The sequence below is a fragment of the Dermochelys coriacea genome, chromosome 9, assembly GCF_009764565.3.
Source record: "Dermochelys coriacea isolate rDerCor1 chromosome 9, rDerCor1.pri.v4, whole genome shotgun sequence".
NCBI lineage: Eukaryota > Metazoa > Chordata > Testudines > Dermochelyidae > Dermochelys > Dermochelys coriacea.
In genome coordinates, this window is record NC_050076.1 from 104,373,712 (window position 1) to 104,389,756 (window position 16,045).

Consider the following 16,045-nt stretch of genomic DNA (forward strand, 5'->3'; position numbering starts at 1 on the left):
TGAAATAGGCTTGAATAGAGACTGGGAGTGGATGGGTCATTACACAAAGTAAAACTATTTCCCCATGTTTATTTCCCCCCTCCCTCCCCTCACTGTTCCTCAGACGTTCTTGTCAACTGCTGGAAATGGCTCACCTTGATTATCACCACAAAAGGTTTTCGCCTCCCCCTCCCCTGGTAATAGTTCATCTTAAGTGATCACTCTCCTTACAGTTTTCAGAGTAGCAGCTATGTTAGTCTGTATTCGCAAAAAGAAAAGGAGTACTTGTGGCACCTTAGAGACTAACAAATTTATTAGAGCCTAAGCTTTCGTGAGCTACAGCTCACTTAGCTTAGGCTCTAATAAATTTGTTAGTCTCTAAGGTGCCACAAGTACTCCTTTCTTTCTCCTTACAGTGTGTATGGTAACACCCATTGTTTCATGTTCTCCGTGTATATAAATCTCCCCACTGTATTTCCCACTGAACGCATCCAATGAAGTGAGCTGTAGCTCACGAAAGCTTATGCTCAAATAAATTTGTTAGTCTCTAAGGTGCCACAAGTACTCCTTTTCTTTTTAGGAAATTTACTGTGGAACAGCCTTGTTTAAACATTATTCATAGTATTCAAACACTATGTACATTATTTTATACTAGTTGCCATGTGCTGGTGTGCATTAAGTAAGTATTTGTTTTACTCAGCAAGCCTATGGTGCACTCTCTTTGAAATGTATCAGAGGAGTAGCCGTGTTAGTCTAGATCTGTAAAAGTGGCAAAAGAGTCATGTGGCACCTTATAGGCTAACGGACTTATTTGAACATAAGTTTTTGTGGGTGAATACATCTGACGAAGTGGGTATTCACCCACGAAAGCTTATGCTGCAATATGTCTGTTAGTCTATAAGGTGCCACAGGACTCTTTGTCTCTTTGAAATATTTCAGGGTAGCCATGTTAGTCTGTATCAGCAAAAAAAAAAAAAAAAAAAAAAAAGGCAAGGAGTTCTTGTGGCACCTTGGGGACTAACAATTATTTGGGCATAATCTTTCATGGGCTAGAACCCACTTCATCAGGTATATGAAGTAAAAGATACAGGAGCAGGTATGAATACATGAAAGGATGTGGGTTGCTTTACCAAGAGTTAGGTCAGTCTACCGAGATACATCAATTGACAGAACAAGGAGTAATGCTCTCAAGCTGCAGTGGGGGAGGTTTAGGTTGGATGTTAGGAAAAATTTTCACACTAGGAGGGTGGTGAAGCACTGGAATGTGTTACCTAGGGAGGTGGTGGAATCTCCTTCCTTAGAGGTTTTTAAGGTCAGGCTTGACAAAGCCCTGGCTGGGATGATTTAGTTGGGGATTGGTCCTGCTTTGAGCAGGGGGTTGGACTCAATGACCTCCTGAGGTTCCTTCCAACCCTGATATTCTACGAATTCAAGTGTTTATACCTGCTCCTGTATCTTTTACTTCATACACCTGATGAAGTGGGTTCTAGCCCATGAAAGCTTATGACCGAATAATTTGTTAGTTGCTAAGGTGCCATAAGAACTCCTCGCTTCTCTTTGAAATGAACACAGGATTATTACCATCAATGTCTGTGTTTTGCCACCTGCCCCCTGTGCTGGAATCTGTCCCCTCACAGCAGCAGGACTCATTCCCAGGCAGCTGGTGTCCCTCACAGGGCACATGGATCCCTGTGCAGGCGGAGAGCAGGATGGGGACTCTGGCCGGAGGCTGTAGTTGCTTTTGGGCGGACGGCTCTGTCCGTGACATGCGGTGCAGGTGTGTTGCGCTCAGTGCCATGCCATCCAAGCTGGCCTGAATATCCCGGGAGTGTGACAGGGACAGACACACGTGAATCCTTCCCAGGCCAGGTTTGAGAGCAGCCACTCTCAGGGCAAGACCGTCTATCAGTACAGCTCCCTTTGTGCTTGTAGTGCGACTGGATCATTTAGCCCTGTTTCCTCACATAGTCATTTTAGGACCAGGGCTATCTCCAGCCGCTCATAGCAGTGGCCAGTGCTGTGCTGCCTGGCAGTGCTATCAGGACCAGATCTGGGCATAGCATGGTGGGGCCAAGGCAGTCCCAGCGTCATTGGGTTATGCTAGGAGTTGCTCCTGGACCCTCATTCTGTGAGTGCAGCGTGACATTCCTGGACAGCTGTTGTGCTTCTGCCCTCGGGGCCCTTTGCTACCAGCAGGCTAGCAGGCTGGGTGGCCGTCAGCCTGCAGCCACAGCCCAAGTGCTTCCCGCTCGCTCTCCTCCCGCTGGCTGAGAGCTGGGGGTGAACTAGACCACCTGAGCCGCATCTTGGCTACTGGGCAGCTGGTTTTTGTCCAGTTAATAACAGCCGATCCTTTTCCTCCTCCCAGCCTATTAGAAGAAGAGGCTGCGATCTCTGTTGACTGGAGCAGCTGGGAGCTCACCAATGGCCAGGAGCTACTATTCCCGTGCAGCGGGCCTGATTCTCCACAGTACGTCCCCTTGCTGGGCCAACGTACCTGAGTGCAAAGCGCGCGTGGAACGCTCTTGGGTTCGATGCCAGCCTTACAGCCCCAGGTCCAGGTCTGGACTAGCTGTGCTCTCCTGCTCCCTGTGCTCCTGGAGGTTCATTCCTTACCTTGTCTCCTGGGAGATGAGGCTGCTCTAAGGCATCCATGAGCCTCCTCTGTACTCCTGCTCCATTCCCTACGGGCTGTCACTGAGACGTGTCATTGTCACCATTACGGAGTGCCAGGGAGCCTCCAGTCCTGAGACTCCACTGCAGCTCCTCCACGGCCAGTCAATCTGAAGCCCGGGATAACACTGAAAGGTGCAGCACTGCTGCTAGTGGTTTTGCAGAGATGGCTCCTGCCTGGGTGAGGAACAGCTGACTTCCTCCTGTCTCTAGTTGGCTCCCGGCAACTGTTGGGGCTGACAACAGGAAGCTGAGTCAGCAGATCAGCTGCAATTGGTGCTTGGTTTTTATTTTATTCTCCCAGCAGCCAAAAGAAGCTGTGGTTTTCTTGACACTTTGTTCTGGGGGTGCAGTGGTGTCTATGGTGAAGGCCTGATGGGGACAGGAGGAGAAGCGAATACTTTAAATCAGAGATGTCCATCGGTGCTTTCCCTTGTTCCACACTCGTGCGAAAAGGTGAGATTGTGCTGAGGGAGTGGCACCTTCGGGGACTAGCTCCCCTCACTGGCTAGGCCCCAGTTCCCTCGCACGGTATCTGGAGGAGTTGGGCTAGGACATGGCACCTACAGTGACTGAAGGAGCATCTTTAGACTCAGACTGTAAGGTCAGAAGGGACCATTGTGATCATCTAGTCCAGTGGCTCTCAACCTTCCCAGGCTGTTGTGCCCCCTTCAGGAGTCAGATCTATCTTGCGTACCCCCAAGTTGCACCTCACTCAAAAACTACCTGCGTACAAAATCAGACCTAAAAATACAAAGGTGTCACAGCACACTATTACTGAAAGATTGCTGCTTTCTCGCTTTTACCTTATAATTATAGAATACATCAGTTGGGATATAAATCTTGTGCTTACATTCAGTGTGTAGCATAGAGAAGTACACAAGAGGTAATTGTCTGTATGAAATGTTAGTTTGTATGACTTCCCTAGTGCTTTTGTGTCACCTGTTGTACAAGTAGGCAAATAGCTAGGTGAGCTGATGTCCCCCTGGCAGAGCTCTGCATACCCCCAGGGGTACATGTGCCCCTCATTGAGAACCACTGCCTGAGTCTGACCTCCTGCATGTTCACGCACTTACCTAAAGGAGCCACTAAGGCTAACACCGACAGACAGCACCTCTCTTGTCTCCTGGTGTTGAGCTGCCTCAGAGGGAGCCGAGACCTTGCCAGACTTGGCTGCTGTACTAGACTCCCTCTCTGTGCTCTCCTGGACACCTTGGGTATGTCTACAAGCAATGCCTGGAAGGGGTTGATGTAGGTTCAGAAGGGGGCCAATTAACCAAACAGGCCGACTGTGAGGCAGGTGAGTGAACACTCCCCGTCTGAGGGAGGGAGCCTGGCTGGTTTAGGAACAGCTGGGCTGGATTTATAAAGACGGGAAGCTGCTAGCAGAAGGGGCTGCTGGGAAAGTCTGCAGTCACTTCCAGGGAAGTGTATCTAGGCTGGCAAATCAAGAGCAGGGGGGAAGGTAGGGAAGGGCTTAGGGAAAGACAGTGAGGTGTGGAAGGGAACAGACCTTGGATGCTGGCCAGAGGGTCCCTGAGCAGAACCTGGAGTAGAGGGGGACCTGGGCTCCCCTGCCAGCCACTGAGGAGTAGCACCACGAAGCACTGACTGGTAAGGCTGCCTAGGACTGCTTTTGAGGGAAGACTTTGATACCCAGAAGGGGAAATGCATAGAGTGACCCAGCTGGAGGGTCAGGTCACAAAGAAGCAGCAGAGCAGCTTTGAATAAGAAAGGGCTGCAGCCCCAGAGAGAGGGCAGAAGACGGCTTGCAACTGTGGGAAGGGGTGTTGCCCCCACAAACTATTGCCTAGAGTGACCAGGAGGAGGCGCTATTCTGGTGGTGGGTGGACCACCCTGTCATGTTGCATAGCATAGAAACTCTCCAGCAGTTGCTTGAATTGGGCTTGGCCTGCAGGGAGGGCTGGCTTCATTGCTGTGTAGACTTCTCTGGGCTTGGGCTGGAACCTGAGGTCTGGGACCCTCCCACCTTCCAGGATCCTAGAGCCAGGCTCCAGCCCAAGCCCATATGTCTACACAGCAATGAACCAGCCCTGCAGGTTGAGCTAGCTGGCATGGGCCAGTTACAGGGTGTCTAGCTGCAGTGCAGACATACCCCGTGTGCAGTGGTATAGTCCGGGATGCTGTACCAGTAGGATATTTATAGCTGGGCAGTGTTTAGGCCATATGGGGTGGGTGGGGGTGTTCAGGCTGTATGGGGTGGGGTGGGCGGGGTGTTCAGGCGCAATGACACAGTGCCTCTTGCTGGTCTTGGCTTCTGTGTCTCTGATGTTCACAGCATGAGTAGATTCCCCATTAACTTTGCCAGGCCTTTGGAAGGTTATTCTCCATCCTGGCCCTGCTTCTGCCCAAGGGCTGGGGGTGGGGGCAGTACCTCAGGGGGCAGAGTAAGCCATCTTCCTAGAACATGAGCAGTGGGGGGCTTGCCTGGTTCTTGGAACAAGGGAAGACGTTCAGATGGCTGGTTGGTTGGGAAAGAGGCTTGCCTGGTTGGGGTTTTATGGGACTGGAACCGAGCAAGCTGGCTCTTGAGCCATCTTTGGGGAGAAGCAGTGGGTCATCTGGAGCTGACTTTGAGGCAGGGTGACTTAGAGCACAAGTGCTGAAAGGCCTGTTGCCCAGCAGCTGTGCCGGCTGCCGACACATGACTCTGGTTCCCATCCTTGTAGGTCCTTGCTACGCAGGCTGTGGAGCAGCACATAATGGCTCTGAGCTTGGGTGTCAGGAAGGAATTGCACTAGTGGAAACAGTGCTTTCAGAGAGACTGAAGGTGTCTCATAGGAGTGGTGAGTGAGTGTGCTCCAAGTGAGAACTGGATCCCAGCCCGGAAGGTCTTTGCTGGCTTGGGTTGATGTAACCAGGTTACCTGCCTACCTTGCTGCTAGGCTCCCTTGTTCTGCAGCAGGAAGGAGCTCCCGGGTATGGAATAATGGTAATGTTCAGACTGGAGAGGGGTAATGAGGGTGTCCCCAAGGGTCGGTCCTAGGACCAGTCCTATTCCAACCTATTCATGAATGATCTGGGAAGAAGGGGTAACAGCGAGGTGGCAAAGTTTGCAGGATGAATGCTAAGCTGCTCAAGATAGTCAGACCAAAGCAGACTGTGAAAAAACCTTCAAAAAGATCTCACAAAAACTAAGTTGCTTGGAGCAACAAAATGGTAATGAAATTTCATTTGGATAAATATAAAGTGATGCACATTGGAAAAATACTCCAATTTACTACAATGATGGGGGGCTAATTTAGCTACAACTAATCAGGAGAAAGATCTTGGAGTCATCGGGATAGTTCTCTGAGACATCCACGCAGTGTGCAGCAGCAGTCCAAAAAAGCAAACGGGAGTTGGAATCATTAAAAAAGGATAAGAATAAGACTGAGAATATCTTAATGCCTTATATAAATCCATGGTATAGCCCACAATCTTGAATACTGCGTACAGATATATGGCTCCCTCAGCTCAAAAAAGATATGCTGGCATTAGAAAAGGTTCAGAAAAGGGCAACTAAAATGATTAGGGGTTGAAAGGGTCCCTATATGAGGAGAGATTAAAGGAGGCTAGGACTTTTCAGCTTGGAAAAGAGGAGACTAAGGGGGGATCTGATAGAGGTCTATCAATCCATGAGTGGTTGTGGAGAAAGTGACTAACGAAAAGTTATTTACATGTTCCCATAATATAAGAACTCGGGCCACCAAATGAACATTAATGGACAGCAGGTTTAAAAACAAATAAAAGGAAGTTCTTCTTCACGCAGTGCACAGTCACCTGTGGAACTCCTTGCCTGAAGAGGTTGTGAAGGCTAAGACTATAACAGGGTTTAAAGAGAACTGGATAAATTCATGGAGGTTAAGTCCATTAAGGCTATTAGCCAGGATGGGTAAGGAATGGCGTCCCTAGCCTCTGTTGTCGGAGAGTGGAGATGGATGGGCAGGAAAGAGATCACTTGATCGTTATCTGTTAGGTTCACTCCCTCTGGGCACCTAGCATTGGCCATTGTCAATAGACAAGATACTGGGTGGATGGTCCTTTTGTCTGACCCAGTATGGCCGTTCTTATGAAACACCTGACTTGTCTCAGATAAATGCACCTTATGACCATTGAATAGCAACAGCTAATCAAAGCCCTACATGGACATACTCCCCCTCCCTTCAGCCAACCCCACTGGCCCTTCTCAGGCCAGCCCCTCTTCTAAAGTCTGGTCCATGGGGAAGCTGCCCTAGCTTCCTGAGGGCCCATCGTGGTGGGAGTAGCGCTCTTGCACCCCCAGCCCATCATGGTGGGAGTAGCGCTCTGACCCCCCGGCCTGTCATCCCGCGGCCCGTCGTGGTGGGAGTATCGCTCTGATCCCCAGGCCCATCGTGGTGGGAGTATCGCTCTGACCCCCAGGCCTGTCATGGTGGGTGTAGTGCTCTGACCCCCAGGCCTGTCGCAGTGGGAGTAGCGCTCTAACCCTCCACCTGTCATGGTGGGAGTAGTACTCTAACCCTGTCTGATACCGGACAAAACCATGTTCGGTTTTTCCCAGTACTAGACGGGGGACAAAACTCTCAGAGGACAGTTCAGTTTAATGCTGGATGAGTGACCTGCCTAGCCAATAGCATCCTGGGGGCTGTTCTCAGAGACAAGCAGTGTCGTGCTTGGTGCCTGGTGGGTTCCAGTAACCCTCAGACATGTGAAAACCTCTCCCTTAGCGACTAGGGCTGGCGAGGAAAGGGGAAAGGGCTGCAGATCCCGTAGGCATAGGGCTTAGTGAGGGGCCCTGTGGCAGTCCCGTGCTCTTCAGGCTAGTGCCTGGGGTGCCCTCCCCAGTTCCAGCCTCTATTCAAGCAATTTGTATTTGTCAGCTCCCAAGCCAGGCTCCATTAGTATCTCATTGGGGCCCCTCTGCACTGGCTCCCTGCTCCCCCCATGAGTCCCACACAAACCTGCTCCTGGAAATCTCAGCCTGTTTGACTTGCAGCTTCTCTCCAGCTCCCTGCTGCCAGCAGTTCCACTCCCAACAGCCTGGCAGCTCCTGAGTAAGGCCTTCCCCTTGCCGGCAGTGGGGATGGGGCGGATGGGAGTTGTGGGCCCCCTGCTTGGCAGATCATTGCACCCATGTGGTTGCACCAGCTGCCTAGAGCACTGCCCCCTCCCTGTGTGATGGAGGAGGGTGTGGTGGACCTTTTTTGCAGCAGTATCCCATGGCAGGCTCATGTTTAACTGCTGATCCCCTAGTGCCCCCTGGCTCTTGCCTGCTCCTGGTTCCTCCCTCCTGGGGCAGTGGCCACTGCTAATCTATCAGTGCCCCCTTCTTGTATTCTCCATGGCCATTGAGGATGCTCATCCATCTGTGCTGCCTGGGCCAGGTACTCCAGCCTGGGGTGGGAGGTGGGGCCCCGGGGGATTGTGAGGAAGCCACAGGGTAGGAATGGGGGAAGGCAGGAGCAGAGAGACAGTGACATTTACAAGTAGGGTTCTGGTGGCCCTGGGCTCTGGTTCTGTCTCTGGGAAGTGGGAGCAGAACTTTGCATGCCAGACCCCTCCATGCACTTACCTGCCTTTCTTTGTTCATGTTTCCTGGTTGGGGGACCTGAAGGCTTTTTTGGGGGGAAGAGAAGAGGGGTAGGGACACCCTCTGGGCTATGGCAGGTCTTGGGGGGAATCCCACTGCCTGATGCACTTCTGGCACTGATTCTGCCTCGTCTTTGCATCTTCCCTTTTCTCAGCGCCGCCTGATTGATACAGGCCCTGCGGCTCTGTCAATGATGAGGATTCCCTGCAGTAAACTGAGAGGTGGTGCCTTCAGCAGATGTGCCTGCCTGTTGGGCGATGGGCAACACCAGGCTTGCCTTCCAGCAGCCTGGGTGTGAGAGGGCCTGGCAATTCGGCGCTGGACAGAAAGGCAATGATTGGGGGCTGGAACCTCCTGCTGGGGAGCAATTTGGCTGCCTGCCTGCCTAGTTTCGTGATGGGAGAAGGGAGGGGAGCTCATCCAAGATTCCTGTTTCCTGCCCTGCATGTCCCAGCTTCCCCATTTTAGCCATCTCAGGGAAACCCTGCAGAGGTATGCTAGAAACCCCTGGAGCGCCTGGGTCCAGGGCAGGCTCCTGGCAGAAGGGTAGGAGTCCCCAGCTAGTCGAGCCACTAGCGTCAGGCACTCCATCTGTGTACTGGCTGCTCCTGGCTGACAAGGAACCAGCCCCTCTCAATGCTTCATCAGGCAGACACGGTGCCAGACCATCAGCCCCTCGTATGCAAAGATTTAATGTGATGACTGGAGACAGTCCCTGCATTTTCAGCTGGCTGTGGGGTGATGTCGCTGTAACCCTGCTATGCGACTGTTCCCTTCTGCCCCAGAGGTGGCTGTCCGTCAGTGAAGGTGAGGAAGCCCCTTTGCATAGCTCTGGGGGTCCTGTGTGCAGAAGGCACTAGAGCAGTGAAGGAGATGCACAGGGCCAGCTGTGACTACTATCAAGTATTTCTAATGGCCAGAGGACACTAGATGGGGAGGGCTCTGAGTTACGACAGAGAATTCGTTCCCAGGTGTCTGGCTGCTGGGTCTCACCCATGTGCCCAGGGTCTAACTGATCACCATTTCCCCCCAGAGACTTGGGGTGGGGGGGCCCACGGGAGGGTGGTGTTGCACTTTCCACTCGCGTGTGGGCACGGGCCACATGCTGGTTGAACTAGTGTAAGTGGTGGAGTCTCTGTAACTTGTTAAACAAGATCTGAAGACGTCAGTAACTCAGGCAGAGGTTAGGGGTCGATTACATGAGTGGGTGGGGGGGGGGTCTGTGGCCTGCAATGTGCCGGAGGTCAGACTAAATGATCACGCTGGTCCCTTCTGGCCTGAAAGTCTGAGAGATGATATGGACCGGGCCTTCCGGCCCAGTGACTCCCTCCCCAGGCTGCGCTGCTTCTGGGCTTCCTTTGGAGGTTCTGAGCCACTGCCTGGTGGCCCCTCTGGCCTATGCAATGGCATAAGAACCACCAATCAGGAGGCTCCCTGGTGACATCAGCCTTAAAAATAAGGGATTGTCTCAAACTGTGAAATGGGCCAGACAGAAAATAGTGGCAAAATACTGCTCCCTCTCCCTTCGGCCATGGGTGCACAGCCGGCGGCTCTCCTTGGACCCAGAGCACAGCGTGGAGCTGCCTTGGAGGGTGCAGCTTGGAGGGTGCAGCTTTTTGCAAGTGACTAGCTCGGCCTCTGCTCAGGGATGCAGTCAGCCGAGCCAGATGGGCTGGGCTGGATTCCCCAGGCAGGACCATGCCAGGCCGGATTCCCAGGGCCTGGGGCAGGTCAGCTGGGCAGGACTGAGCAGGATTTCCCAGGCCTCTCTGAATCTCAATGAAACCCAGAGCCTCTGCAAGGAAAGTGCCACCAACGCTTTTATTTCAGCTTCAGCGATGTTTCTCCTTCTTGCTGGCCTCTGATTTGATTTTGGGGGATGGTCCTGCTTTTCTCTCCTGCTTTTGCTCGTCGTCGGCAGCTCCAGCTGCCCCTGGACCAGGCCTCCCCATGAGCTTTCCCTGGACAGAGAAGGCAGATGGGGTTATGGGGAGGGAATGTGGAAGCAGTGTTATCTGCAATGCTGGGGCTGCCGCTAGCTCTCTGATTCCCCCTCCCATTCCCTCCGGGCTGCAGGCCCTGGCTGCTGTGCAAGATGCAGGACATTGTGCAGCCTGGAGAATGGGAGGGATGCTAGATGGGAGCTGAACCGCTCCAGGAGCACATGGGTGGGGGGGTCTGCAGCAGAAGAGGACACTGGTCCAACCTCCGTGTGACTGACCTCTCCAGAGCAGCTTGCAGGGTTTATGGGGTGATTGAACTGCCCCTGACTGAGCTGTGGACCCCCTGGGCAGGCTTGAGGTGCTGCTATTGGGTTAGGAGCCTGGGATGGGAGAAGGGAACCTAGTGTCCCTGGCTTTCATTCCCCACCCTGACTCTGGGAGTCTCTGAGCTTCTGGACACTCCCTCCTTTCTGGAGCTCCCTGAGCCACCTCACCCCGCTCCCCCTTGAACTTCCCCAGAGACAGGAGCAGAGACGGCTGAGTCCTCTCTGCCGGAACCAGGCTGTGGACAGCCAGCAGAGCAGAGGAGGCTGGGGACATGGCGCTCACTGCGATCTGGGAGGGCACAACGGAAATCAGCGACTCCATGGTCTGGATCTTCTTCCCATCCTGGGCCTTCAGCAGCTTGAGGCGGCTCTTTTCCAGAAACTCGCACTGAGTGTGCAAGGCATCTGTGGAGAGGGGATGGGCAGGGCTCAAAGGAAGGGCATCTGCCTGGCTGCAGGGCAACCTAGCCTCTCTGACCAGGTTTGCTCCATGCCATCTCCAAGCTGAGCCCCCTTCCTCCCTGGGTCCCTGCAGTGCTGGCACTGGCTAGCGGGACTGTGGCTAGGGCAGGTTGCCCAGGTGAGGTGGAGACAGATTCTCAAATGCAGCCTATAGATCGGCGGCAGGTCCCAAACCGCAGGTGTTTGGAGTGGGCAGTTCTGGGAGCTCACGTTCTTGTACCCCAAAACCTTTGCTTGGTGCATGCAGATGGAGGCCAGGACCCTGCTTGGGCATGTGTGCAGATCCCAGTGTTTGGGTGAATGAAGGGGGTGAAGCCATGTGCAGCCCAGAAGGTGCTTTAGCTTCATGGGGGGAGAAGGGGCAGGCCCAGTCTGCAGGCCTACAAAAATCCATGGGCTAAGAATGCTGGTTCCTCTGCTGCAGGGCCTGGTGCTGCCTTCGGGCACAGCAACACTGGCTACTCTGGCCTTGACGACATGCGGCTTGTGCCAGGGCAGCTCCGCCACCGGCCCCCTTGCTAGGGCATTTGAGGAGCAAAGGGACTGTAGCTCAGCCTGTAGGAGGCTGGAGCTGATTGCTGTGGGCTGGCAATCCCCTGATGTGCCTGTGGGAGGTGGATGCACAGGTGCGTTCCTTGAGCCCGCACTGTTGCTCGTTGCAGTCCCCCCGAGTTTAGTTCAGATCCTAGCACCCTCTAGTGGGGTGCAGTGGGCAAACAGGAACGAGGGCAAGGCCCCCTCAGCAGGTGCTGCAGAGCCAGGGGTCGAGCCGTGCTCCCTGCCCACCAGTGCCCTATGAGCCTCCCCACGTCCCTCTAGCGTAGCTCTGTGTGTGGGCTCTGGAAATGTTCCCACCTCCCAGGCAGGCAGCCCTGGGAGAGGGGCTGTGAGCCTTGGGCACGTGGCAGGGAGGAAGTAGGCCTGCTGGTGCTGGGTTTCCTTGATGACTCTTTTTACCTTGGCAGCGAATCCAGCTGGCTCGGACCCCCTGGCCGTGGGCTCAACTAATGCAGCTTGTGGGACAAGTCTGCCAGAACCAGCCCACGGAGCCTGCGCCAGGGACTTGGTGTAGAGCCAAGGGCCTGCCCCCTGGAGCTGGAGCAGGGCCTGGGCCAGGCCCAGGTCAGCTGCGCCCTGTGTTGCTTGTTCCTTGTTGGGGGAACATTAATGAACCTTCCCCATCTGAGCTGGTCTATGGTGGGGAGCATGGCTGGGGCAGCTCGGCTGGGGCAGCTCGGCCCAGCTGCGTTACCCAGCCCCCGGGAGTTACAGCCCATGATGGCATTAGTTCTTGGCAGACCCGGCCAGGAGCTGACTTAGCAATGCCAGCGGGACCCAGCATGGCTCAGGGGAGCCCCAGCCAGGGGCCATTTATACCGGGACTGGACAAAGCCCTGAATGGGCACCAGGGGCCAGGCACAGGGCCCCATCACTGTGACATCTGTAACTTACCTCGGTAGCTGCCTGCTGTGGGGAGCCCTGCACACTGCCCAGACCCTCTAGCGACTGCAGCTCCTTCCCTGAGACCTGGGCTTTGATAACCCTGTTCCAGCAGCGGCCACCATGTGAGCGCATCTGAGGAAGAGGCACCATCCCCACCAATAATGCCCCAGTGCTGCATCTCCCTGTGTCCCTGCTCTGCACCTGCCAGGCTGTGTCCTGCCATGCCCCACAACTGCTGGGGTGGGGTGCAGCCAAGCCCTCCCTGCTTCTCCCTCGCCTTGGCCTCTTTGTGCCACCCTGAGCACGGGGCGGGGCGCAGGGGGCACCTACCCAGAAGCTCCGGCTCGGGGTCCTTGAGGATGGGGGTGAAGGCGCGATAAGCGTTTCCCTGTTTGGTCCCTGCAAGAAGGAACCCGCAGCATGACATCGTGGGTGGAGAAAGCGCCATGGGGCTGGTGCTGCCTGCTCCCCTCACCCCTCAGGGCAGCACCAGAGGCAGGCGCTGGGCTGGGCTGCAGGGCAGGGAGTCCTGGGCCATTGGGGGTGGGGTGAGATCTGCTCAGTGCTAGTACCTCTGGCCATGGGCATTGGATTCCTGCTCTGGGCCATGGGGGGGGGGGGCAGATGGCACAAGGAGCCCCCGCAACAGAGACTGGGCCTCGCTTTGCACAGAGATGCTTTTAAAGAGATAATTGTCTCCCTCCGCTGTCCTGGCCAGCTGTGGGGCTAGGGCTTCAATGGGGAAGGGCTGTGCTGCTGGGGGCTGCAGGGCGCCCCCGGGAAGGCACCTGGGGCTCCACGCTCCACCCGGCACACGAAATATGTTCCTCGGGGCGAGAGGAACTTGCTGGCGCTGTCGCTGGGAAGCTTGACCAGGAAGAGTAGCTTGAGGGCGCCCAGTTCATCACACAGGTCAATGGCTTCTGGAAGACACCGCAAGCCCTGGGAATGAATTGCGCCCCCCACTGTGCTCCCCCCATCCTGCTCCATGGCACAGCCCACGACGCTGACACCGGGACCTACCTGCTGCCGAGCTTGCTGGAGCATTCGCCTTCAAACACAGTCCTGTGAGGCTGGGCAGGGCCAAGCCCTCTGCCAAGCCTGCTCCCCTGCCCACCATGCTGCGGAGATGGGTTACTGGGCTGGAAATCCCGGCTGCCCTGCAGCCCCCGGGGGCACTTCACCCGCCGGACTCCCCCTCCGCTGCATGCTGCAGAATGGTCCGCTGCAGCCCACTCCCAGCTGTTGTCTGGCCATGCAGCTGTCCCCCTCGCCACCACCCTGCCTGCCTCAGCTGCAGCCCTGGCCTCGCTTCTCTGCTGCTCTTGCTCACCCCCTGCAGTCAGACCTGTCTCCTTTGCCCCGCCAGGCCTGCCCCCACTGAGCAAGCCTCCGCACATTGCCCATGGCACCTGTAAGCCCCGCATCAGAACCGCCTCTTCAGTGGCTTTGTGCCTCATGCCCCTGGCTATAGCTCTGTGCCACCCAGGCTTGGAACGCAGCCCCCTCCTGCTTGGCCAGTCAGATGTGTGGATGGTGTCACCTTGGGAGGGCATCGTGTGGGCTGCTGGCTGACCCCCTCCCCACCCATAGCCCTCTGGATCCATTAGGCTCTCCTGTTGTCGACAGGGTATTACCTTTCCTCTTCCCCAGAGTGTCTTGAGTGCCTCTGCTACATGGCTTCCCCATGCTCCACTGCATGTGTCCTGCCCAGCATAGCGCCCACCCCTTGGCATCTGACATGACCATGTTCACCATCACACATGTGGGCAACCCCCAGCCTCCTGGGTCTTGCACAGAGCTCTCCCCTGGCAGCTCCTGTGGGGCTCCCTCCTGGGCCACTTACTGCAGGTGGATGCTGCTCCTATGCGCTGCCAATACCCAGCGCCAGTTCATGCCCTCTTGTCCTGTCCTCCCCAGTGTGTGCCATGGGCCCAGAGCCATGTGCTCTGGCTCGCTAGATTGGGTCTGTGGATCTGTACTTGCTGCCAGCCCGCTCTCAGTTTCTGGTGAGATCCCAGCGCAAGCCTGGCAGGTCAGGGGTGCTCACCTGTTCTCTGGAGCCCCACCTTACTCCTCAGGTAGTGCAGCAGCAGGAGGACAGAGCAGCAGGTATTAGCCAGAAACTGCTGGTTATCTGGAAGGGACAAGGCAGTGTCTGACCCAGGGCTGGGCACACAGCCGGGCCTGGGGGGGCCTCAGGGCTATGCGCTGGGGGAAACGATGCAGGTGGGAGCTATCTGCCTCCGCCTCGCTAGGCCTATCCACGTGCTGGGGCGAGAGGATGACTCCCAGTGCCCAACAGTGCAGGGCTCACCAGCCAAACCCTCCGTGGCCTCAGACTGAGCATGGGGCATGCCCTAGTGCCCATGGGGTGCCCACGCCAGCCCACCCAGCAGCTCTGTATCTGCCCTCTTGGTGAGCTGGCACCTGGGAGCTGTCCCACAGTGCCCTGCTGTGCCCCTGCAGACCAGGCTTGCAAGGCTGGGGTGGATGCTTAGGGGCTATGGAAACTCAAGAGAGAACCCCAGGGGAGAACTCGGGCCCACCCCCCTGCAGAGCTAACTGGAGTCCTGCCCCCTCACCTTACTTCGCCCCCAACCCACCCTTCCAGTGAAGGCTGCAGCACATCCAGTACCTTCTCCCAGCCAGCGCCAAGCGCGGGGCCTCACCTGCGTGTTTGACATAGATGAACATCGCAGTGCCTAGGCCAAGCTGCATGAGGCCCGAGGGGCAGCAGGGCTATTGTGAAGCATGGGCTATTGTGAAGTCAGACACAGAGAGAAAGGCCTGGCTGTCCTGGTCAGGGGGGGAGGCAGCTTGATGGCCTGGGCTGGGGATGCTGGCAGATGGGCCTCTGGCAAGAGGAGACGAGGGCTTTGAGCACAGCCGTGGGCCATCACCTTGGCAGTGTGGTGTATTGAGGACGGGGTTAGAATCGCAAGCTAGCGCTCTGAGAGCATGTGTAGGGTGTTCCTGGGCCTGTTGGCAGCCTGGGGCTCTGCAGGGAAGCCCACACCCTATGTGTCAGTTTGCAGCGAGCCAGCCTAGAACCGGGTGGATGGAGTTGTGCTCTGCCTACGGAGCAGCCTGCTTTGTCTCTCTCTCTTTTCAGGAGCTGCTGTGGGAGCGTTCTGCACGCTGCACTGTAAAGTCAGGTGTCATTGCACGCTTCCAAGAAGAGTGTGTGCATGGTTTTAGCTCACTTGGCTGTGTGGGCTGTCACCAGAACAGGAAGCTCTTTGGTTCCTGGCAGCCCAGGGTAGGCAGTGGTGTGGTTGGGCCTTGGCCGCTCACCATGGCGAACATGATTGGGTGATGCTCCCAATGGGCCACTGGAAAAGCAGTGAGCAGAGGAGCCAGGCTCTGTGTGCAGCCCAGGAGGAGAGAGAGCCACAGGTCAGATGCAGGGGAACAGGCCCAGCCAGAGGGGTGCACAATGGATTCCAGCAGGCAAGGGAATGAGTGCAGAGCCCCCGCTCAGGGCAAGTGACTCCTGGGACTCCCGTGTCCCAGCTCCCCAAGGAGCCTCACTGGGAGTGAGGGGCACTGAGTCAGAGCCAGGGGGCATGGGAGAGGCTGCGGAGTGGCTGGGTCAGGACAGGGAGGGGTGTGCAGGCACAGAATGCCCAGAGGAACAAACACTC

General features: G+C 55.8%; 1 protein-coding gene and 1 long non-coding RNA gene across 2 annotated transcripts; one reads left to right on the plus strand and one right to left on the minus strand.

The window, feature by feature from the left end:
* The first annotated feature begins 2,257 nt into the window (after positions 1 to 2,257).
* LOC122455937 lies at positions 2,258 to 8,429 on the plus strand. The gene is made up of 3 exons (XR_006274474.1): positions 2,258 to 4,266; positions 5,343 to 5,459; positions 8,379 to 8,429. It is a non-coding gene; the product is annotated as an uncharacterized LOC122455937 (long non-coding RNA).
* Positions 8,430 to 10,039: 1,610 nt separating this feature from the next.
* On the minus strand, positions 10,040 to 15,095 carry C9HXorf65 (chromosome 9 CXorf65 homolog). Its single transcript, XM_043491551.1, has 6 exons — positions 15,071 to 15,095; positions 14,449 to 14,595; positions 13,187 to 13,321; positions 12,729 to 12,797; positions 10,777 to 10,898; positions 10,040 to 10,185 (listed from the first exon to the last, which is right to left on the minus strand). Exons 1-6 carry the CDS (start codon positions 15,093 to 15,095, stop codon positions 10,057 to 10,059), a joined length of 627 nt encoding a protein of 208 aa, XP_043347486.1. The 3' UTR covers positions 10,040 to 10,056.
* Positions 15,096 to 16,045: the final 950 nt, after the last annotated feature.